The 20,258-nt window shown below is 39.5% G+C and overlaps 1 protein-coding gene across 2 annotated transcripts in view; it reads left to right on the top strand.

Moving 5' to 3' along the window:
- KLHL2 (kelch like family member 2) overlaps positions 1–20,258 on the top strand; it is a 124,701-nt gene that overhangs the window by 99,247 nt on the left and 5,196 nt on the right. For both annotated transcript variants that reach the window (XM_047798218.1, XM_047798219.1), the window contains exons 7-11: positions 833–949; positions 2,599–2,748; positions 7,546–7,663; positions 18,507–18,704; positions 19,071–19,172. In XM_047798218.1, coding sequence (XP_047654174.1) covers positions 833–949; positions 2,599–2,748; positions 7,546–7,663; positions 18,507–18,704; positions 19,071–19,172 — 685 coding nt within the window. The remainder of the gene's footprint in view (positions 1–832; positions 950–2,598; positions 2,749–7,545; positions 7,664–18,506; positions 18,705–19,070; positions 19,173–20,258) is intronic.

Raw genomic sequence — 20,258 nt, 5'->3', positions numbered from 1 at the left:
GATACCTGTCATGTTGGCTACAGCATTTTCCACAGTAACCAAGATATGGAATCAGCCTGCGTGTCCATCCGTGGATGAGGGGCCAGAGAAGTGGTGTATACACACAATGGAATATTATTCAATCACAAAAATGAGGAAATCTTGCCTTTTGTGACAATGTGGATGGATCTTGAGGGCATTATGCTAAGTGAATAAGTCAGGCAAAGAAATACTGTATGATCTCAGCTATGTACAGGCTCAAAATAAGTTGAACTCATAGAAAGAGTTGAGTGGTGGTTACCAAGGGCTGGGAGTAGGGGAATTGGGGAGATGTTGGTCCAAGGGTACAAACGTCTAGTTATAATATGAATAACTTTTAGAGACCTAATGTACATCATGGTGACTGTAATTAACAATACTGTTATATACTTGAAAGTTACTTAGAGTATCTCTTAAATGTTTTCAACTCAAAAAAGAAATGATAATTATGTGACATAATGGAGGTGTTAGCTGAAGATATGGTGGTCCTCATTTTGCAATATGTAAGTATATCAAATCAATATGTTTTTACACTTTAAACTGACAGTGTTGCTTCTCAATTATATCTTAATAAAACTGGAAGAAAATAAAGTACTTACTAAGTGCCAAATTTTTAGAAAGAGACAAAGAAAGAAATGGAATGGATGGCTTTTTAAGTATATTGCAAGTCGTTTGAAAAATTTGAGCCATGGATTAAACTTGAATGTCTTATCAAGGAAGAGTTGTATATAAAATGTTACCTCATCCTATTTTATTCATATGCCTTGGTACATAAATCATTGCCTATTCTTCTTTTCCCCATGTTTTCTGCAAGGTATTTGAAGCAGTTATAGCTTGGGTGAATCATGACAAGGATGTAAGGCAAGAATTTATGGCTCGGCTGATGGAACATGTACGGTTACCTTTGCTTCCTCGGGAATATTTAGTTCAGGTAAAAGCACTTGCAGAACACATGAATACGCCTGGCACCATGTCACTGGTCTGCCAGCATGTAGGTTCCCATGACACGATGTGGTAGGAGCTGCAAGATACAGACCCATGATCTTCATTTCTAAGCTCAGGAAAACCAGGTTGTTTGAAATTAATAATAAATGGCAATGGACAATGTTGCTGTGTTTTGTTTTTTGTTTTGTTTTTTCTTTTTTCTTTTTAGGGTCACATTTGCAGCATATGAAATTTCCCCAGCTAGGGGTCAGATTGAAGCTACAGCTACCAGCCTACACCACAGTCACAGCAGTGCGGGGTCCAAGCTGCATCTGTGACCTACACCACAGCTTGCAGAAACACCGAATCCTTAACCCACTGAGCAAGGCCAGGCATTGAACCCACATCCTCATGGATATTAGTTGGGTTCTTAACCTACTGAGCCACAACGGGAACTTCTGAACAATTTTAAATTTACTCTTTTATTATTAGCATTCTACTAGAAACATTTCAACATTTTTGTATATGATTAAAACCATTTAATGAAATATTTATTTATGAGAGATTAGATCTGAGCATTTTATAATTTCTTAAAGCCTCATTGTTTGTTGTAATCTCTATGATCACTGGTACTCTGCCTTTAAGGAAATGAACAGAAAAAACCTGTTCTGCACTTGAGGTCAAGGATAGCAAGGACAAGATTTATTTGTGGGGTAGGCACATTTTATTAAGTGTTTTGAATCCCTTTTCAAAATAGATTTTTATTTTTATTTTTTAAAGATGTCTTTATAAATATTGCCTTCCTCATCTGAAGGATTCATTATCTAAATTTTCTCTCTTTTTTTTTTTTTTTTAAAGGGTTGCACCCATGGCATATGAAAGTTCTCAGACTAGGGGTCAAATCGGAGCTGTAGCTGCCAGTCTACACCACAGCCACAGCAACATGAGATCCAAGCCATGTCTGCAACCTACGCCACAGCTCATGGCAACACTGGATCCTTAACCCACTAAGAAAGGCCAGGGATTGAACCCACGTCCACTTGGATATGGGTTCGCTGCTGTTGAGCCACAACAAGAACTCCTAAATTTTCTAATTTTTATCATTTGGCTTGATTTTAAAGTCAAGAAATATGAAGTTCCTGTCATGGCTCAGTGGAAACAAATCTGACTAGCATCCATGAGGACGCAGGTTTGATCCCTGGCCTCGCTCAGTGGGTTAAGGGTCCGGTTGTTGCCGTGAGCTGTGTTGTAGGTCAAAGATGCTGCTCAGATCTGGTATGGCTGTGGTTGTGGCGTAGGCCAGCAGCTGTAGTTCTGATTCGACCCCTAGTCTGGGAACCTCTATATGCTGCAGGTGCAGCCCTAAAAAGACAAAAAAAAAAAAAGTTAGGAAATAGATGAACATCATATTATCTAAAGATTATTCTGTAGCTGACATTGAAGTATGTAATTTTCATTGCAATTCTTCTTTTTTACATCTTTTTTTTTCCTCTGCAGACCAGATACTTGAGCATTTTTTGGCATTATTTACTTCTCTCTTAGTGGTACTTATTAACTTTCCTCTTTAACTTTTAGACTGAACCAGTTATCTTCTTCTTCAGTTGTTTGGCAGTTTTATCATGAAGTAGCTATCCCCTCATTGATTTCTTCTTCCAGAGGGTTGAGGAGGAAGCGCTGGTCAAGAACAGCAGTGCTTGCAAAGATTACCTCATTGAAGCTATGAAGTATCACCTACTACCAACAGAGCAGCGAATACTGATGAAGAGTGTCCGAACCCGTCTGAGGACACCCATGAACCTTCCCAAAGTAGGATTTGCTGTTCCTTCTTGTTACTATCTCATCTGAAAGAGCCATAGTGAGGCTGCTAATATTTTTACTCACCTGAATTTCCGTGTACACAGGAATTCACTGTAGTGTATACTCACTGTAGTATGATCAACTTCTCTGTTGAGTTTGATTCATTTGATCTTATAAACTGTATAATGTCACTCCTTTTGGAATAGAGGCCACTGGTGTTTGTCCCTTCTGAAGTTTTTTAGCTCCAGTTGTAGCAGAAAGGAAAATCAGACTAAGTAGAAAGATTTCCTTATAAGCTACATGTTTATGCAATAATTGAAAATCAAGTAGTTTCACAGAATTGCTAAGAACTAAGGATGCTGACTTGTTCCGTTCGTTCCTTCCAGTTCTCTGCTGTGTACTGTTTGATAGTTCACTCGCACATCATATGTAGCCATTTCAGTGTAGGCTTCCCATTTGTCCTTCCAGATCTCCAGTTTTCATGTAGTTCCTGTGTGAAAGGTCATATTCTACCTCTTAACTTTTTAGTTGAAGCCATTCATGTTTTACTGATTTAATTTTCCTTACAAATCACCATTCATTTGTCTCTGTTTGCAATTCCTTCTGCTCTGTTTGCATCTTTATGGTACCAGGAGACCAGCACTTTAAGCACCATTTTGTGTATGGTCTAATCTGAGTGATCCATAATGTGGTGCTTTGATTGATTGATTAATTGTTTGATTTTAAGCCTTCATGTGTGTTTGGGACAATGGATTAAGAAATAAGAATTAATCTGTTATCTACTTTTTTCTTATATCATCTTTAGTTAACTTCTCTTTTCATTAAATTATATCTTTTATGTTCTTTCACTTTAATGTTTTTTGAAGCATTTTTTGAATCTACATTTTTAATTGCTTCATATCCATATTAGTAGTGTTTTCTGCTTTGCCCCATTGTTAAAAGGAGTTCTCAGTTTAGAACTGTTTATTTTGCCAGTATGCTACTCCCTCCTTTTTCTAGGTCATTAGTAAATATTTTAATTTAGAGTGGACTTCAGCATTCTCCCTGGTGATACCTCGTTAGAAATACCCACTTACTGACATAGTCCATGATTGTTTATTATCTAAGCCAAAAATAAATAATTTGGCATATAACATCTGATGAGATTCAGGATCACATAGATTCACATTTGGCATGATTTTTTTAACATCCCTCTGCGTGTTATCATCATGTCGTAAGGCTCCTAGAAATTCGAATGCTTTTCTCAAAATATTCTAAATTTTTACTGAGATTTATTATTACTTAAAAAGCATTTACAAGGCATTCACTTTCTACCCTATTTTGAAAATTGGTATTTGCCTTTTTTAAATTTTCTGATCTCTCCTCAGTTCTCCAAGATTTTTCAAAAATAATTGTAAGTGGCTCAGTAAGTACACTAGCTAGTTCCCTTAACACCTTAGTATGCATGCCATCTGGGTCTGCTGATTTTTAAGTGTTTACATTTTCCAAATACCCTTTTACCTCCTTTTATAAGTAGCCATCTGTATAAGTCTTCATTACTTCATCTTTGTCCATATTATTTTGGTGTCAGTTTTTGTTCTTACAAAAAAATCAATTTATAAAAGTTGTTCATAGACTTAGTTCATTTGAATTATTCTTTTATGCTAGTCTTTTTAACTTCCTTCTAAATAGTTTGCTTTATCTTTAATATTTTTAAAATATTTCATATTTGTAAAAGATCTCAACTTATGTATTCCCTCTTTCTAGCATCTTCAGCTTTGCTATCTTTAGCTCTGCCTTTACCTTTAGAGTGAAAGTTAATTCTCTTCTAATTCTGGAATAAGCATGTCACTTTTGAAAACATTTTAAGAGTTCTTGGTAGGATCCTATCAAGTATTTTCTCTGTGGTAGAGTTGTGATCAGTTGACACTGTTTCTGGGCTTCTCTGTGGCTTTGGAGTGACTCTTCCAACTATTATACTTTGGATTTCTCAGTTCTTTAGCGACAGGCATGCTGACCCATGTGGCTGGCATGCTGATCCCCACAGGGTGGGCAGGGAGGAGGCTGGCATACCTGGCAGGTAGCAGGGAGCTGTACTGCTGTTGATTTTGCATTTGCGTAGCCTCTTCTCAAAGTTTATTTATCTGCAAGTGTTTTGAAAAAGCACTTGTGTTAGATGCTTTTTCAACAGCAGTATTTGTTATTTTAGAGTGGTTATAGTCAAGATTAACTCTAGATAAGAATGAGGCAGAGATTAATTTCTCATGCTGACATATTTCATAGTAATGTATTTTATCACAGTCATGGTAAGACACACCAGACCAAATATGGTAGCAATGCTGGAATAATAATATTTCTACTTCAACAGTGACTCCGTAGCTCTGATTCTATGGACTCATAATAATTTGCACGAATGGTCTTTTTATATCTCAAGCATTAGTCTCCAATAAACCATCTTGGGATTGTGTGGGGCACTGTATTTGTACAAATGCTATCATATGATTTCTATGTGTATATTTTTCTTTACTATACCGGGATATCTATTGAGATTTCCAGTTGGAAAATTATGAAACTTGGTATTTCAAAGGGAAATTTTAAACTGCTATTTAAAAGGTGAAGAAAATGAAAGAGCAAAGTTTTATTGACTTACATTTGAGGATTGTCACTTGAATTTGGTTAACTCCCTACCCCTTGCCTTCTTTAAATATGTTACATTTAATTTTTCCATGCAAATATCTTCTCAGTTTTCTCTTCCTTACATTAGCATGACTAGTGTCTTCTTTCCCAAATGAGATAGGGGTCTTTTACAAATAATTGGTATATCAGAGTCATTGTACGTCTTTATAGTAGTAGCAGTGGTTTTTAGCTCTGTCTTTTGAGCTCATGCAAATATCCCTATTCTTGTCTTCCCATTATAATTCTTCCTTGTCCCCATTATCTTGGATTCCTGGAATCCCAGATCCTTTCCCCATTTTACCTCTCTTGGGTGAGTAAAGGACAGATTCAGTAGCACATTTTTGCTTCCACCTCACTTCCCTCTTTATATGAAAGCCAAATATTATGTGGAAATCATGAGATTCATAGTTGAGAATCATGAAATTTAATAAACCAATATTGTTTCTCAAGTATTTTTTGAAAAGTATTCCCCTCAGAGAGTTTTATTAACTGGCCTTGATCAGCAGTGTTAACCAAGCCTCTTTCAACTATTGTCTTCCTGGCGGGCAGAATCTTAAAGTTTATACACAGGTAGATCTTCTATGGATCCCTAGATACACCTTGACTTTCAGTCTGTTGCACCTCTATGATTTCACAACTTTGCCCTTCCGCTTTTGTCCTTTGGGGAGGGGAGGGGGTATTGCAGGTTTTCTTTATTACTTCTACCTTTTATTTATTTGCATTCAACACTAGTAGATGCAGGTCTGAAAAAAATCATGTAATTGGTTTATATTCAGTCATCTTTTTAAGACCTTTAAAACTCTACTCTCCAGTTAATAAATTACTAAAATTGGCTTCTTTGTGGAAATAGGATTTACTCTGATTTCTGTGTGCCCACCTTTCTGTAGTTTTAAGTACACGTAGTCAGATCATTGCTCAGTCAAGGTTGCAAACCTCCCTGTTTTATGTGTATGAGTCATACCATCTTCTGTTTGTTTTGGGTTTTTTTGTTGGTTTCTTTTGAACATCTGTTTTTCCTATCATCTCACCTTTCTATTGAAAGGTGCTTGCCGTTATTTACCGTGTTCCATATATGACATCATTAACTTTTATGTTATTCTGCATTTATAGCTGTGTTTTCAGTGTTGCCACAGAGTGCCCAGTGTGCCATTTGTTCTCATTAAAAGATGAATAAATACATCGCTAAATTCCATCTATCTCAAGATGCCACCCTCTCCAGGAAGCTGTCACTAAATTAGGACTACGTTTCATTTTCTGATCAGGAATAGCAGTTAGTGTCTATAACTAATCACATAGCTTTCTGATCATTTGTAATTGTATATTGTTCTTGAATTACCTTAGAGTCTTATCTCCTTTGTGATATAGATGAGCTTTTGAGGGTAGAGGCTGTGTCTTACAGCTCCTCTATAGAACACCTTAGCATAATTCTGATCAAATACAAATGGTAAGCACTTAATAAATAGTTGTTGGATTGAGTTGAATTGAAGAAATTTATAGACCTCACTTATTCTTAGCACTAGACTAGTGTGCATTCATTCATCATGACTTCTAGTATCTCATTATCTGTCCTCTTGGTTGTTGTATTTGTGGGGCGTCCAGGGAGGTCTCTTTACTTGAGATCAGGAATATGCTCTCTTGTGAAAGCCAATTCAGTTAGTCCTCCTTTTTCAATAGGTTTTTTGTTTTTCCTTCTTTCATCTTTCTTTTAATGCCTTACTGTCCTTTCCACCTCATCTACCCACTAACATCAATTTCACTTCTGTCTGCTCTCCTAGGCAGTGGAGATCTAATCCCTGGTCATTAAGAAGCTGGGATCTAGTTTACAGCAAGCCCTGTGACATATGCAGCCTTGCCAGTGCCGACTGCCTGCTGTTTTTGGCTTAAATACTGCTTTTGCTTGAAGGATCAGAAACTTATTTTAGTTTCTGATATCCTTATTTTTGACTAAATGTGCTAGATATTAGAATTGTAGTTCTAACCTATGCCCCCTTTGTTGATGTTTATTAAATGTCGACTAGGTGGTTGTTTTCCCCCAGCTTAGCCTGCCATTTTCATCCTAACACTCTTCACATCACTGTCTTTGTAAGACAATTTAAATCCCTGAATATGCAATAGTTGTTTGTTCAAGTGCTTATACTTCTGCCCTTCCAGTTGATGGTGGTGGTTGGGGGACAAGCACCAAAGGCTATCCGAAGTGTGGAATGCTATGACTTCAAAGAAGAGCGATGGCACCAAGTAGCAGAATTGCCTTCCAGAAGATGTAGGGCAGGTAAGCGTGAGGCATTGTGATCATTTCCCTACCACTGGGTCATTCGTTGGGAGCTTCTCTCTCAAGCGTTATTTTATTAATTTGAAGAATCTTTATTAGAAAAGCTTTTTTTTTTTTTTTTTTTTAAAGGGCCGAAAGTGCAGCATATGGAAGCTCCTAGACTAGGAGTTGAATTGGAGCTACAGCTGCTGGCCTACACCACAGACAGCAACTTGGGATCCAAACTGCACCTACACTGCAGCTCAAGGCAATGCTGGATCCTTAACCCACTGAGCAGGGCCAGGGATCGAACTCCTATCTTCATAAATATTAGTTGGGTTTGTTTCTGCTGAGCCACAAGGGGAACTCCAAAAATCTTTGATTAAAGTAGCTATATAGGTAAACAGTGATTCGAGAACCTTGATAACTCACGAGGCATTGATGGGGAGAGCTACTCTGTCTTCAACTTCACATATTTTTCTGATTCTCTAGTATAAGGTGGAGTAGCTAGTAATTTGCTGGATGTTTTCCTAGTTACCTTTGCTGAAGTGTTGAAAAAGGATTCTTTAGCTTGATACCCTTAGTTATAAGAGATTCCTGACTTAGCAACAAGCTATATTACCTTCTTCCAAGCCATGTTGTCTTCTTTCAACATTTATTGAAATAGACCTTATTTAGCCAAAACTGCAGTCAGAAAAGGCAGTTTCACACTCTAAGGACTCTTCCTGGGACTCAGCCCTGGACGAATCTGTAATTCATAGCTCCCATGGCAAAATGAGTTCTGTGTAACTAATGGAACATTTCTATCATGATAGTATTTTAACACTGTATCTTTGAGATTATTTCATAATAGCATAGAGTTACCTCATTCTCTTAGAGCTGTGTAGGATTTTGAAGGGGGGGGGTCTGGATGTAGTATAATTTTTACTAGTTTTGAATTCAACATTAAAATGGTTTTTAATCTTATAAACAGTGTTACAGTGAATTCCTCATACACACATCATTATGTAGACATGCTAGTATATATTTTTTTTTAATTTTTTTTTTTTGTCTTTTTTGTTGTTGTTGTTGTTGCTATTTCTTGGGCCACTCCCGCGGCATATGGAGGTTCCCAGGCTAGGGGTCTAATCGGAGCTGTAGCCACGGGCCTACGTCAGAGCCACAGCAACGCGGGATCCGAGCCGCGTCTGCAACCTACACCACAGCTCACGGCAACGCCGGATCGTTAACCCACTGAGCAAGGGCAGGGACCGAACCCGCAACCTCATGGTTCCTAGTCGGATTCGTTAACCACTGCGCCACGACGGGAACTCCCTTTTTTTTTTTTTTTTTGTCTTCATGCTAGTATATTTTAGTGGGATAAGACTCTAGAACTGGAATTAATGACTCAAACGGTACCAGAGGATATACCCATTATGACTTCCACTAACAGTAAAATACGAAGAATATACCCTGCAATGCCTTGTAATTAAATGTTTAGAATTTTACAATCTGGCGGGTGAAAAATGCTGTCTCAGCCACTTTGTACTTGTATTCTGAGGAAAATTAAACATGTTTCTGAATTGTCAGTTCATGCTTTGTGCCATTTTTTATACTGTTTTGTTGATTTGATATGTTATGGAAAGTAGCTTTTTTGTCTGTCATGTGTTGTGAAGTTTTCTTTGTATTAATTTTTTTATCTTTTGACTTGTGGTATTTTTGTGTAATTTTTGCCATGTGACAATATTAGTTTTTATGAAATTCTCTATCTCAAATTTTGTCTTTGGATTTAAGAATTTGTTTCTTGTATAGAAATGCCTTACTCAAAAATTATTTGTGTGGAGTTCCCATCGTGGCGCAGTGGTTAACGAATCCGACTGAGATCCATGAGGTTGCGGGTTTGATCCCTGCCCTTGCTCAGTGGGTTAAGGATCGGGCGTTGCCATGAGCTGTGGTGTAGGTTGCAGACGCGGCTCGGATCCTACGTTGCTGTGGCTCTGGCGTAGGCTGACAGCTACAGCTCCGATTGGACCCCTAGCTTGGGAACCTTCATGTGCCACGGGAGTGGCCCAAGAAATGGCAGAAAGACATAAAAAAAAAAAAATTATTTGTGTGTATAATAATATTTGTGTGTGTAATTCCCTAATATTAATATCATATGTAACTGCTATGCAGTTAGCAAAATTAAGAAATTAGGGTTCTTAACCTACTGAGCCACAATGGGAACTCCATATTTTTAGCTTTTTTATGGAACCCTCCATACTGGTGTCCATAGTAGCTCCACCAATTTACATTCCTACCAACTGTATGGGAGGGTTCCCTTTTCTCCACACCCTTTCCAGCATTTATTGTTTGTAAACTTTTTGATGATGGCCTTTCTGACTGATGTGATATCTCATTGTGGTTTTGCTTTACATTTCTTTAATAATTAACAATGTTGAACATTTTTTCATGCCCTTTTTGGCCATCTGTATATCTTTGGAGAAATGTCTATTTAGGTCTTCTGCTCATTTTTTGATAGGTTTTTTTTAATATATACTGAATTAAGGGAGCTGTTTGTATATTTTGGATATTAACATCTAGTCAGTCACATCCATTGCAAATATTTTTTCCCATTCTGTAGGTTTTGTTTTGTTTTATTTACAGTTTCCTTAGCTGTGCAAAAAAGCTTTTAATAAGTTTGATTAGATTCCATTTGTTTATTTTTGCTTTTTTTTCCCTTGGGCAATTGATCTTACAAAATACTGCTACAGTTTATGTCTGAGAATGTTTTGCTTATGTTCTCTTTTAGGAGTTTTATGGTGTCATGTCTTACATTTATGTCTTTAAACCATTTTGAGTTTATTTTTGTATATGGTATGGGGGAGTGTTCTAATTTCATTGATTTTTATGTGGCTGTCCAGCTTTCCCAACACCACTTGTTGAAGAGACTGTCTTTTCCTCATTGTGTTATCTTGCCTTCTTTGTCACAGATTAATCAACTGTAGTTGTGTAGGTTTATTTCTGGGTACTCTGTTCTGTTCCATTGATCTGCATATCTGATTTTGTTTGATATCATGCTGTTTTGATTACCATAGCTTTGTAGTATTGTTTGAAGTTTGGAAGAGTTATGCCTTCAACTTTTCTCCCCCTTCCCCCATACTTTGGCAATTCTGAGTCTTTTGTAGTTCTATATAAATTTTAGTATTATTTGTTCTAGTTCTGTGAAAAAATGTCATGGGAGTTCTGATAAGGATTGCTTTAAATCTGTAGACTTATGACCATTTTAACAATATTGAGTCTTCCATTCCAAGAACATGGGATATCTTTACATTGCTTTGAATCATCTTCATTTTCCTTTATCATGTTTTATGGTTTTCAGCCTATAAGTCATTCACCTCCTTAGTTTATTCCTAGTTTTGTTGTTTCTGTTTTTGTTTGGGGAAGGGCTTTAATACTATTATTTATGTATTTAGTCTTTTTAGGACTGTACCTGTGGCATATGGAAGTTCCTGGGCTAGGGGTTAAATTAGAGCCAGAGCTACAGCAACGCCAGATCTGAGCTGTGTCTGTGACCTACACCACATCTCTTGGCAATGCCAGATCCTTAACCTGTTGAGTGGGCCAGGGATTGAACCTGTGTCTTCATGGATACTAGTCAGCTTCATTACCAGTGAGCCATAGTGGGACTCCTGATACAATTTTTTTTTTTTTTTGTCTTTTGTCTTTTCAGGGCCACACTCACTGCATATGGAGGTTCCCAGGCTAGGGGTTGAATTGGAGCTACGGCTCCCAGTGTGCCACAGCCACAGCAATACCAGATCCAAGCCACATTGGTGACCTATGTGTTGCTGAGCTCACGGCAACACAGGATCCTTAACCCACTAAGCAAGGCCAGGGATTGAACCCGAAACCTCATGGTTCCTAGTCGGATTGATTTCCACTGCACTATAATGGGAACTCCCTGATGCAGTTTTAAGTGGGATTTTTTTTTTTTAACTTTCTCTTTCATTGTTTGTGCAAAGAAATGGGACATATTTCTTTTATATTAATCTTGTATCCTGCTGCCTTGCTGAATTTGGTTAGTTCTAAGAGTTTTCATGTAGTCTTTAGGGTTTTCTATATACAATATCATGTCATCTGCAGATAAAGACAGTTTTACCTCTTTGCTTCCAATCTAGATACCTTTTATTTATTTTTCTTGTCTGATTGCTGTGGCTAGGACTTCCAATACAGTGTTGAGTAGAAGTGGCGAGAGTGGGCGTCCTGCCCTGTTCCAGAATTTTAGCGGGAAAACTTTCAGCTTTTCACTGTTGAGTATTATGTTGGCTGTGGGTTTGTCATAAGTAGTTTTAATTATGTTGAAATATGTTCCCTATAGACCACATTGGTGAGAGTTTTTGTCTTGAACGGATGTTAGATTTTATCAAATGCTTTTTCTAAGCGTTCCTGTTGTGGTGCAGCAGAAATGAATTCAACTAGTATCCATAAAGATGCGGGTTTGATCCCTGCCTTCGCTCAGTGGGTTAAGGATCCAGTGTTTCCATGAGCTGTGGTGTAGGTTGCAGATTCAGCTCGGATCCCGAGTTGCTGTGGCTGTGGTGTAGGCTGGCAGCTACAGCTCCGATTTGACCCCTAGCCTGGGCACCACCATATGCCATGGGTATGGCCCTAAAAACAAACAAACAAAAAAAGCTTTTCTACATCTATTGAGGTGATCATGTGGTTTTTGTCTTTCCTTTTGTTAATGTGGTGGTTATAGCTTATTGATGGATTGCACCATCCTTGTGACCCCAAAATGAATCTAGCTTGATCATAGTGTATGATCCTTCCTATGTATTATTGAATTCGATTTGCTAATACTTTGTTGAGGATTTTGCATCTATATTTATCAGAGAGACTGGCCTATACTTTTCTCTTTTTGTAGTGTCTTTGTCTGGTTTTGGTATCAGGGTAATGGTGGCCTTGTAAGATAAATTTGGGAATGCTCTTCAATTTTTTGAAATACTTTGAGAAGTACAGGTAAGCCTATCCTGACATTTTGTTTGCAGGGAGTTTGTTTTGTTTTAAACTATAGATTCTGTTTCACTTTAAGTGATCAGTCTGTTCAAATAATGTTTCTTCTTGATTAAGTTTTAGCTAGCTATATGTTTCTAGAAACATCTGTTTTGTTTTTTGTTTTTTTAGGTTTTCCAGTTTGTTGCCGTACAACAATTTATGGTATTTTTTTTTTTTTTAAATTCTGTGGTATTGGTTTTCATTTCTCCTTCCTTCCTTTCTTTTCTAATTTCTTCTTTTTGTTTCTCCTTTTGTGGTTTGCTGATTTTCTTTTGTATTATACTTGAGTTCCTTTCTGTTTGGATTTTGAGAATCTTTTGTATGTTTTTTATTTGTGGGTACACTGGTTTTCAAGTATGTTGATTATGAAATATCTTAGTGTGTGTCTGATTAATTTCATATTGTTTGGGATCCTCTGTCCTTCCTGTACCTGGATATCTATTTCTTTCTTAAATTTGGGAGGTTTTCAGCCATAACTTACTCATTTTTCAATCCCCTTCTCTCTTTTCTCCTTCTGGAACCTCTATTATGTGTTGGTTAGCATGCTTTATATTATCCTGTAGATCTTATAAGTTTCTTTTTTTTTCTTTAATTTTTCTGTCTTTTGTTCTGAGTGGATGATTTCCATCATCCTGTCTTCTAGATCACTTATTCATTCTTCTTCATTATTTAGTGTGCTATCCTGGATTGTTTTTTGTCTCTGCAGTTGAGTTGTTTAGTTTTGCTTGGTTTTTATCTTTGTAAATTCTTCTTCCTTGTTAGAGTGATCTGCATTTCTATCAATAATCTCTCAATTCAGCATTTATATTAATTTCCTTTTTCAACTCAGGGTCTGGTACATTGTTCAGGTCTGTTTCATTGTTCTTTCAGAGGTTTTCTCTTGTTATTTTAATTGATTGTAGTTCCTTTGGTTTCTCATTTTACTTGACTTTCTCTGACTCTGTGTAAATTTAGGACCTAAGTTATCTATGTGGTCTTAAAGGAGTGTTTGTTTTTATGTGGAGTTGTCCTTCTTTAGACTGTATGAGTCCAGTATTTTTTGTGCTAGGGGTGTTTTTGGTCTTGTTGCCAGCCACATCTTTCCTCAGACTGTGCTACCCGCTTATCCCCTTGCTAAGAGGGGGTGATTGGTATATTGTTCAGAGCCTACACTGGATGTGGGTGGAAACCTCCTCTTTGCTTGGTGATTGTCATGGCCCTGCTGAGTGGAGTCTGCTCCCCAGTTCTTGGAGTAGAAGCACTGAGGATCAGGTTCGTTATGGCCTCATTGCCCTTGCTGTATCCCAAAGGAGATGACTACTAAAATGAAGGAGGCCCATGTGGTCATGGTGAACCTATGTGCTACCCAGGCAGGCATCTGTGGTTTTGCCCAAAAGTGGCCCAAGGTTGTGTCCCTTCCTCCATTGTGCTCATCCCAGACCTAGTGCTGGATTCTGATGTGTGATGTGGAGTGGGCTGATGCTGAGGTCTGGGGCACTGAGGCTGTAGGAATCAAGGTCATTGTGCTGCCACCTGGGACCTGGGCTTCCCCTGCTGCACTCCTCTCCCAGGACCTATCTGTATCAGATATGGCTCTAAGCTTCATTGTAGGGTGGGCAGAGCCAGAGCCCTCCAGCTGGAAAAGGAACCCGTGTGTACTCCTCCCCAAAGACTGTCCCCACAAGACATACATTTCTGTGGCAGTACCCAGTGTGTATGCTGACAGTGTCAGCTGGGGCTTGACTTGCCCCTGAGGTGCCAGAGCTGGTAGTGAGCTCCTAGACCAGACCTCCCCTCACTGCGCATGCCCACAAAGTCTGCAGCAGCCAGACCTGCCCCTGGCGTGTGAACCCTGATAGTGGGCTCCAGGGTTCAGCCAGGACCCCACACCAGGTCCTACAAGCTGTCTCCATGCAGCTAGATCAAGTCCCCTCCTAGGGCTGACCTGCCCAAGATTCAGCATCTAGTTGTTTGTGTGCGTACTAGCATCCCAGCCCAGCATGCGTTTTGGACTGGAAAGTGTGGCAGGGTTGCAGCCATCAACTCCAGTCAGTCTCTGCCCTGATTGCTAGCAAGCGAGCACCTACATACTCATTGTGAATAGAGTCTAGACACCTCTGAAACAGGCTGGGACCTGGGACCCTCTACTGGAGTGCTTGCATGTGGGCAAACATCTCAGAATACAAAGAAACTGTAATGGACAAAAAATAACTATACACATGGGCTGTTATGAACAATAGGATACAAAAAGGCCCAAACCCAACTGCTGCTTCTGAGATGACTGGAGCAAAAGCACATGATCCCTGCACATAGTACCACCAAGGGGATGGGCACACCACCTGAGCCACCCCTTAAGCCCAACCCATAGAGTTCATCCCCACCCTCGCTCCATTTAAGGGACCAACTCTCCCTTCCTCAGAGAGCAAGCAAGGGAACCAGTTACTTTTTTTCACTCCTTTGTGCACAGGTGTCCCAGTAAAGCTTTGCCTGAATTCCTCATCTGGCCTCTTGTCATTTTCTCTCAACTAAAGAGTCCAAAACCCAGGTTTGTAACACCTCCAGCCCCTCTGTCTGTCCCAACCGACCTCCCAGCTGGCAAGGGGCTCCCCAGGGTGAGGGCCTGCCCATGTCTGTCCTTCACAGATCGCCCCCCAGGGGCTCTGGTCCCGTCCTGAATGCCTTTTCTTTTCCCATCCTACTTGATTACGTGGAGATCTTTGTTGCAGCTTTGGCTGTAAAGGAGGTCTTTTACCAGTTTCTGGTTAGTCTTCTGTGAGAATTGTTCTGCATGTGAATGTGTTTCTGATGGATTTGTGGGGAAGGTGAGCGTCGTGTCCCCTACTCTACCATCCTGATCATGTTTTCTTAGTCTCTTCTGCTCTGTGACAGTTCCATAGTCTTTCCTTTTTTTTTTTCATGCCTTTGATTGTTTTGAAGAGCACTTGATCAGGTATTTTGAAGAATGTTTCTCAGTTTGGGTTTAATATTTCATCATGATTAGATTGGTAGTAATTATGATTATTTCTGGTGATTTTAACCTTAGTAACTTGATAAAGGTAGTGTCTGCTAGGTTTCTCCCCTATAACATAATTATGTTTTAATAATATGACATTTTTAGTACTTTGCAGTTTTATTTTTTATATTTATATAAAAAGTCATCTGGACTTCATTTTGATATAGGAAATAAGATGTCAATTTTGTTTTTAATGATTAGCCAATTGTCCCAACATCCTCTATTGGTCTGTCTCCCCTCATTTTTCTTTTCTGGGTTTTTTGTTTTTCTTTCTTTTTTCTTTCCTTTTTTTTTTTTTTTTTGGTCTTTTTAAGGCTGTACCTACAGCATATGGAAGTTCCCAGGCTAGAGGTTGAATTGGAGCTGGAGCTGCCAGCCTACACCACAGTCACAGCAACAGGGGGTCCAGGCTGCATCTGCAACCTACACCACAGCTCATGGCAATGCCGGATCATTAACCCACTGAATGAGGCCAGGAATTAAACCCACATCCTCATGGATCCTAGTCGGATTCATTACCACTGAGCCACCACCGGAACTCTTGTCTCCCCTCGTTTTGTTTTATTTTATTTTATTTTACTTTACTTATTTATTTATTTTGCCTTTTTGGTCTACCCCCATGGCATATGGAGGTTCCCAGGCTAGGGGTCCAATCAGAGCTGTAGCTGTTGGCCTACACCACAGCCACAGCAATGTCAGATCCGAGCCACGTCTGCAACCTATACCACAGCTCATAGCAATGCCAGATCCTTAATCCACTGAGCGAGGCCAGGGATTGAACCCAAGTCTTCATGGATGCTAGTCAAATTTGTTTCCATTGAGCCACAACGGGAACTTCTCTCCCCTCATTTATTATTATTATTATTTTTTTTTTGTCTTTTTGCCTTTTCTAGGGCCGCTCCCATGGCACATGGAGGTTCCCAGGCTAGGGGTCGATTTGGAGCCATAGCCACAAGCCTACACCAGAGCAACAGCAATGCAGGATCTGAGCCACATCTTCGACCTACACCACAGCTCACGGTAACGCCGGATCCTTAACCCACTGATCGAGGTCAGGGGTCGAACCTGCAATCTCCTTGTTCCTAGTCAGATTCGTTAACCACTGCACCACGATGGGAACTCCTCTCCCATCATTTTAAATGTTACCTTAACATATAGTAAATTTCTAAATTTACTGGGTTTTATCCTAAATTTTCTGTTCTGGTCCCTTGGTTTATCTTGCCTCCTGCATCAAAACAGAACAGTTTTAATTACTATTCCTACTGATAGGACTCATGTCTTCTTTTATATCCTTCAGTAGATTTATAACATTTTCTTCTATGCTTCTTTGTGCTGCCTGCTGTGTCACTGCTCACTGGCCCCCAGGCCCTCCCAGGAGATCTGCCACATTCCTTCCTGTTTTGGGTTCTCAGAAAATCTGATGGATACCCTGAATCGTTTGCTAGTTCACACTTAAATTGCCCATTGCTCACAGTTCTCTTAGCATACTCTGGGTTTTCCAGGATGTAGCTTGAATATTCAGGTCCTGATTGAACCAGGGGCTGAAAAATCCTTCCTCTCTGACAGGGAGCTGCCAGCACAGGCCACTTCATTTGAACTGCAATCTCCATGCCATGTGGAGAACTGCACATCCATGTGTTTCTGGGGAGCTAGGGCAGGGTGGGGGGGGGGGGGTAAAGAGGGTAAGACATTAGGGAGTAGTGGTGCATGCTTATTTACCTTAAGGCATCATATGAAATTTGAGCTAGTCAGATACTTAGAGCTGTTAATTCCTGTTCTCGTAGTGGGATTCAAAGAACTGAGGCACAGGACCTGCCCTCCAGCTGGGGCAGTGACATCAACATTACAGAACTGAAGAACAACAAAATGCAAACAATTTAGAGCAATGATATTATAAACTGTATAAGATTTATTAACCTTAAAATAGGTGTTATTTGCTTTAGGGGTTCATAAGTTAACAGTAATCCTTTCAGGATTAGTGGTTCTGGGAAGCTCATAAAGAATGTGGAATTTTCTCTGGGGCTTGCAACTCTAAGAGGAGCTTCTCAGCAGGACAGCAGCATGAAAAAGCTCAGGAAAGTGAAAAGATGGTAGAAACCCAGAGTCTGCAGTCTAGTTTCTCTGTCCAGGGATCCCCTAGCATCTATTAGCATAGAGACCACCAGACTTTTTCTTAAAGGTCCAGAGAGTATTTGTGGCTTCGGAAGTTATATGTGGTCTCTGTCACAACTACTCAAGGGCTGCTATAGTCAAAAGCTGCTGTAGACACTATGAATGGCTTGGACTGTGTTCCAATAAAACTTTTTATTTATGGACACTGAAATTTTAATTTTATGTGTCATGAAATATTCTTTTTCTCTTGATTGCTTTTCAACCATTTAAAAGTGTAAAAACCATTCTTAACTCAATGAGGTTCTACGAAAATAGCCTGCAGGCTATAATTTACCAGCCCCTGATTTAGCCCACTAACATGATAAACTGGGAGCGCATTATGCAAATTAAGTATAAACATATGGAGTAGAAGGTCCAGAATTGAAAGCCATGGCAGATATGTAGAGGTTCAGGTAGTTGGAAAATACTGGCTTCTTGTTTAAGCCTGTAAATAAGTATTTGAAAAAGCCAAGAGTCAAAATAGTATTTCAGCCCATGCCTCTGCATTTTTCAGTAGTAGAAAGCACGGTTTAGTCGTTATATATTCTTGCTAATTAATAGCATTACTTAGGACCTGTTCAGCCTGGCTTCTCCCAAGGGGAACTTATATTCTGGCAACAGCTGTAGACTTACTGGAGTGCAGTCTTGAGAAGGTGGTAGTGGTTGGTTGCATATGCATCATTAACGGTTGTATTTACTTTTCAGGGATGGTCTATATGGCTGGACTCGTTTTTGCTGTTGGTGGCTTTAACGGTTCCTTGAGGGTCCGCACTGTGGATTCCTATGACCCTGTCAAAGATCAGTGGACCAGCGTTGCTAACATGCGGGACCGAAGAAGCACTCTGGGGGCCGCTGTGTTGAATGGACTGTTATATGCTGTGGGAGGCTTCGACGGGAGTACAGGCAATTTCCTTTTATCTTTTCTACACTACTGTGAGGACAAGCACAGCAATCATGTTTATGGTAAAAATTAGGAGACGTGTGAGCATTCTAGCAGACATTATGAAGATAAGTTTAAAATTCCCATCCAGAATTCCTTTAAATGACATTAAGAGTGCTGAGTATGTACATTTTCTCTCATGCTTCAGTATCAGTCATCTTCCCAAGTTTAAAAAGCCAATAAATGTCAGCAGCCAGGGTAGGAGCTCTTCCTCTTTATCAGGCAGTTGGATTTTTAGCCCAATTGAATGTAGCTGAAGTATTTCCCCTAATAATACATATAAGGAGCCTGAGGAGGAGGTGGAGCCCATTGTGCCTTTTTCCTTACAGGGCTGTCCTCCGTGGAAGCATACAACATCAAGTCTAACGAGTGGTTCCACGTGGCCCCCATGAACACGAGGAGGAGCAGCGTGGGTGTTGGCGTGGTTGGAGGTGCGCATGGCTTCCTGGTGGCCAGGAGTGGTTCTTCCAGTAACCTACACACCAGTGTTCTAAATGGGCAAGCAAATGATCATTTAAAAAGGGAAAACAGTGGTTATCGTAAAATGTTAGTTATCCTTTTTTAAAAAAAAATCAGTTTGTCTATATAAACTAACCTATATAAGGAACACCTGCCCTCTGGCATGCCTCTCTCTCTTTCTTCCTCTCCTCCCTCCCTCTCCCCACCTCTCTTCCTCTCCCTCCCTCTTTCTCTCTTCCACCTCCTTCTCTCCCTCTCTCTTCCTCCCTCTCTCTCCCTCTCTTTCCCCTCTGTCTCTCTCTCTCCCTTTCTCCCCCTCCTCTCTCCCTCTCTCCTCCTTCCTCCGGCCCTTCATCTCTATTAACAGATCTTAATACAGCCCTATGGGGAACAAACCAGATGGCATGAACATGAAATTTTACATGTAGAGAAGCAGTTGTTTAACATTTAAGGGATGAGTTGCCATAGTTATTTATTTATATCCTACTTTGTCCCCCAACAGAGTTTAAGGAAGGCTGTAAGTATGATTTTTTTTTTTTCTTATTTGAGAAAATTTCTGGGTTCCCACTGCCTTCCCCATGGTGGGTATAATCCTCTGCACTTTTTTAAACGGCTTTATTGAGATGGAATTCACACATCATACAATTCACTCATTTAAAGTGTGCATGTATCACAACAATTCATTTTAGGACATTTTTATTACACCAGAAAGCAGCCCTACTCTCCTAGCCATCACCCCCATCCTTGCAGCCCTTGACAAACACTACTCCACTTTTCTGTCTCTACATAAATTTTCCACTTATGGACATTTCATATTAATGAAACCATTCAGTATGTGGTCCTTTGTGACTGGCTTCTTTGACTTGGTATAATGTTTTCAAGGTTCACTCATGTTGTACCATCTGCCAGTACCTAATTTCTTTTTAGTGCCAAATCATATTCCATTGTGTACTAGTACTAACTCTTGATTTAACTTTTTTTTCAATTTACCAAGACAACTGATATTTAATTTGGTTTTCCGGGATGTTGTTGACCTAAGAAGTAGTGTTATCCAAAGG

This window comes from Phacochoerus africanus, chromosome 10 (genome assembly GCF_016906955.1).
Source record: "Phacochoerus africanus isolate WHEZ1 chromosome 10, ROS_Pafr_v1, whole genome shotgun sequence".
In the NCBI taxonomy this organism is placed as follows: Eukaryota; Metazoa; Chordata; class Mammalia; order Artiodactyla; family Suidae; genus Phacochoerus; species Phacochoerus africanus.
Note: the sequence above shows the minus strand (reverse complement) of the source record. Positions and strands in the feature narration are given on the sequence as shown.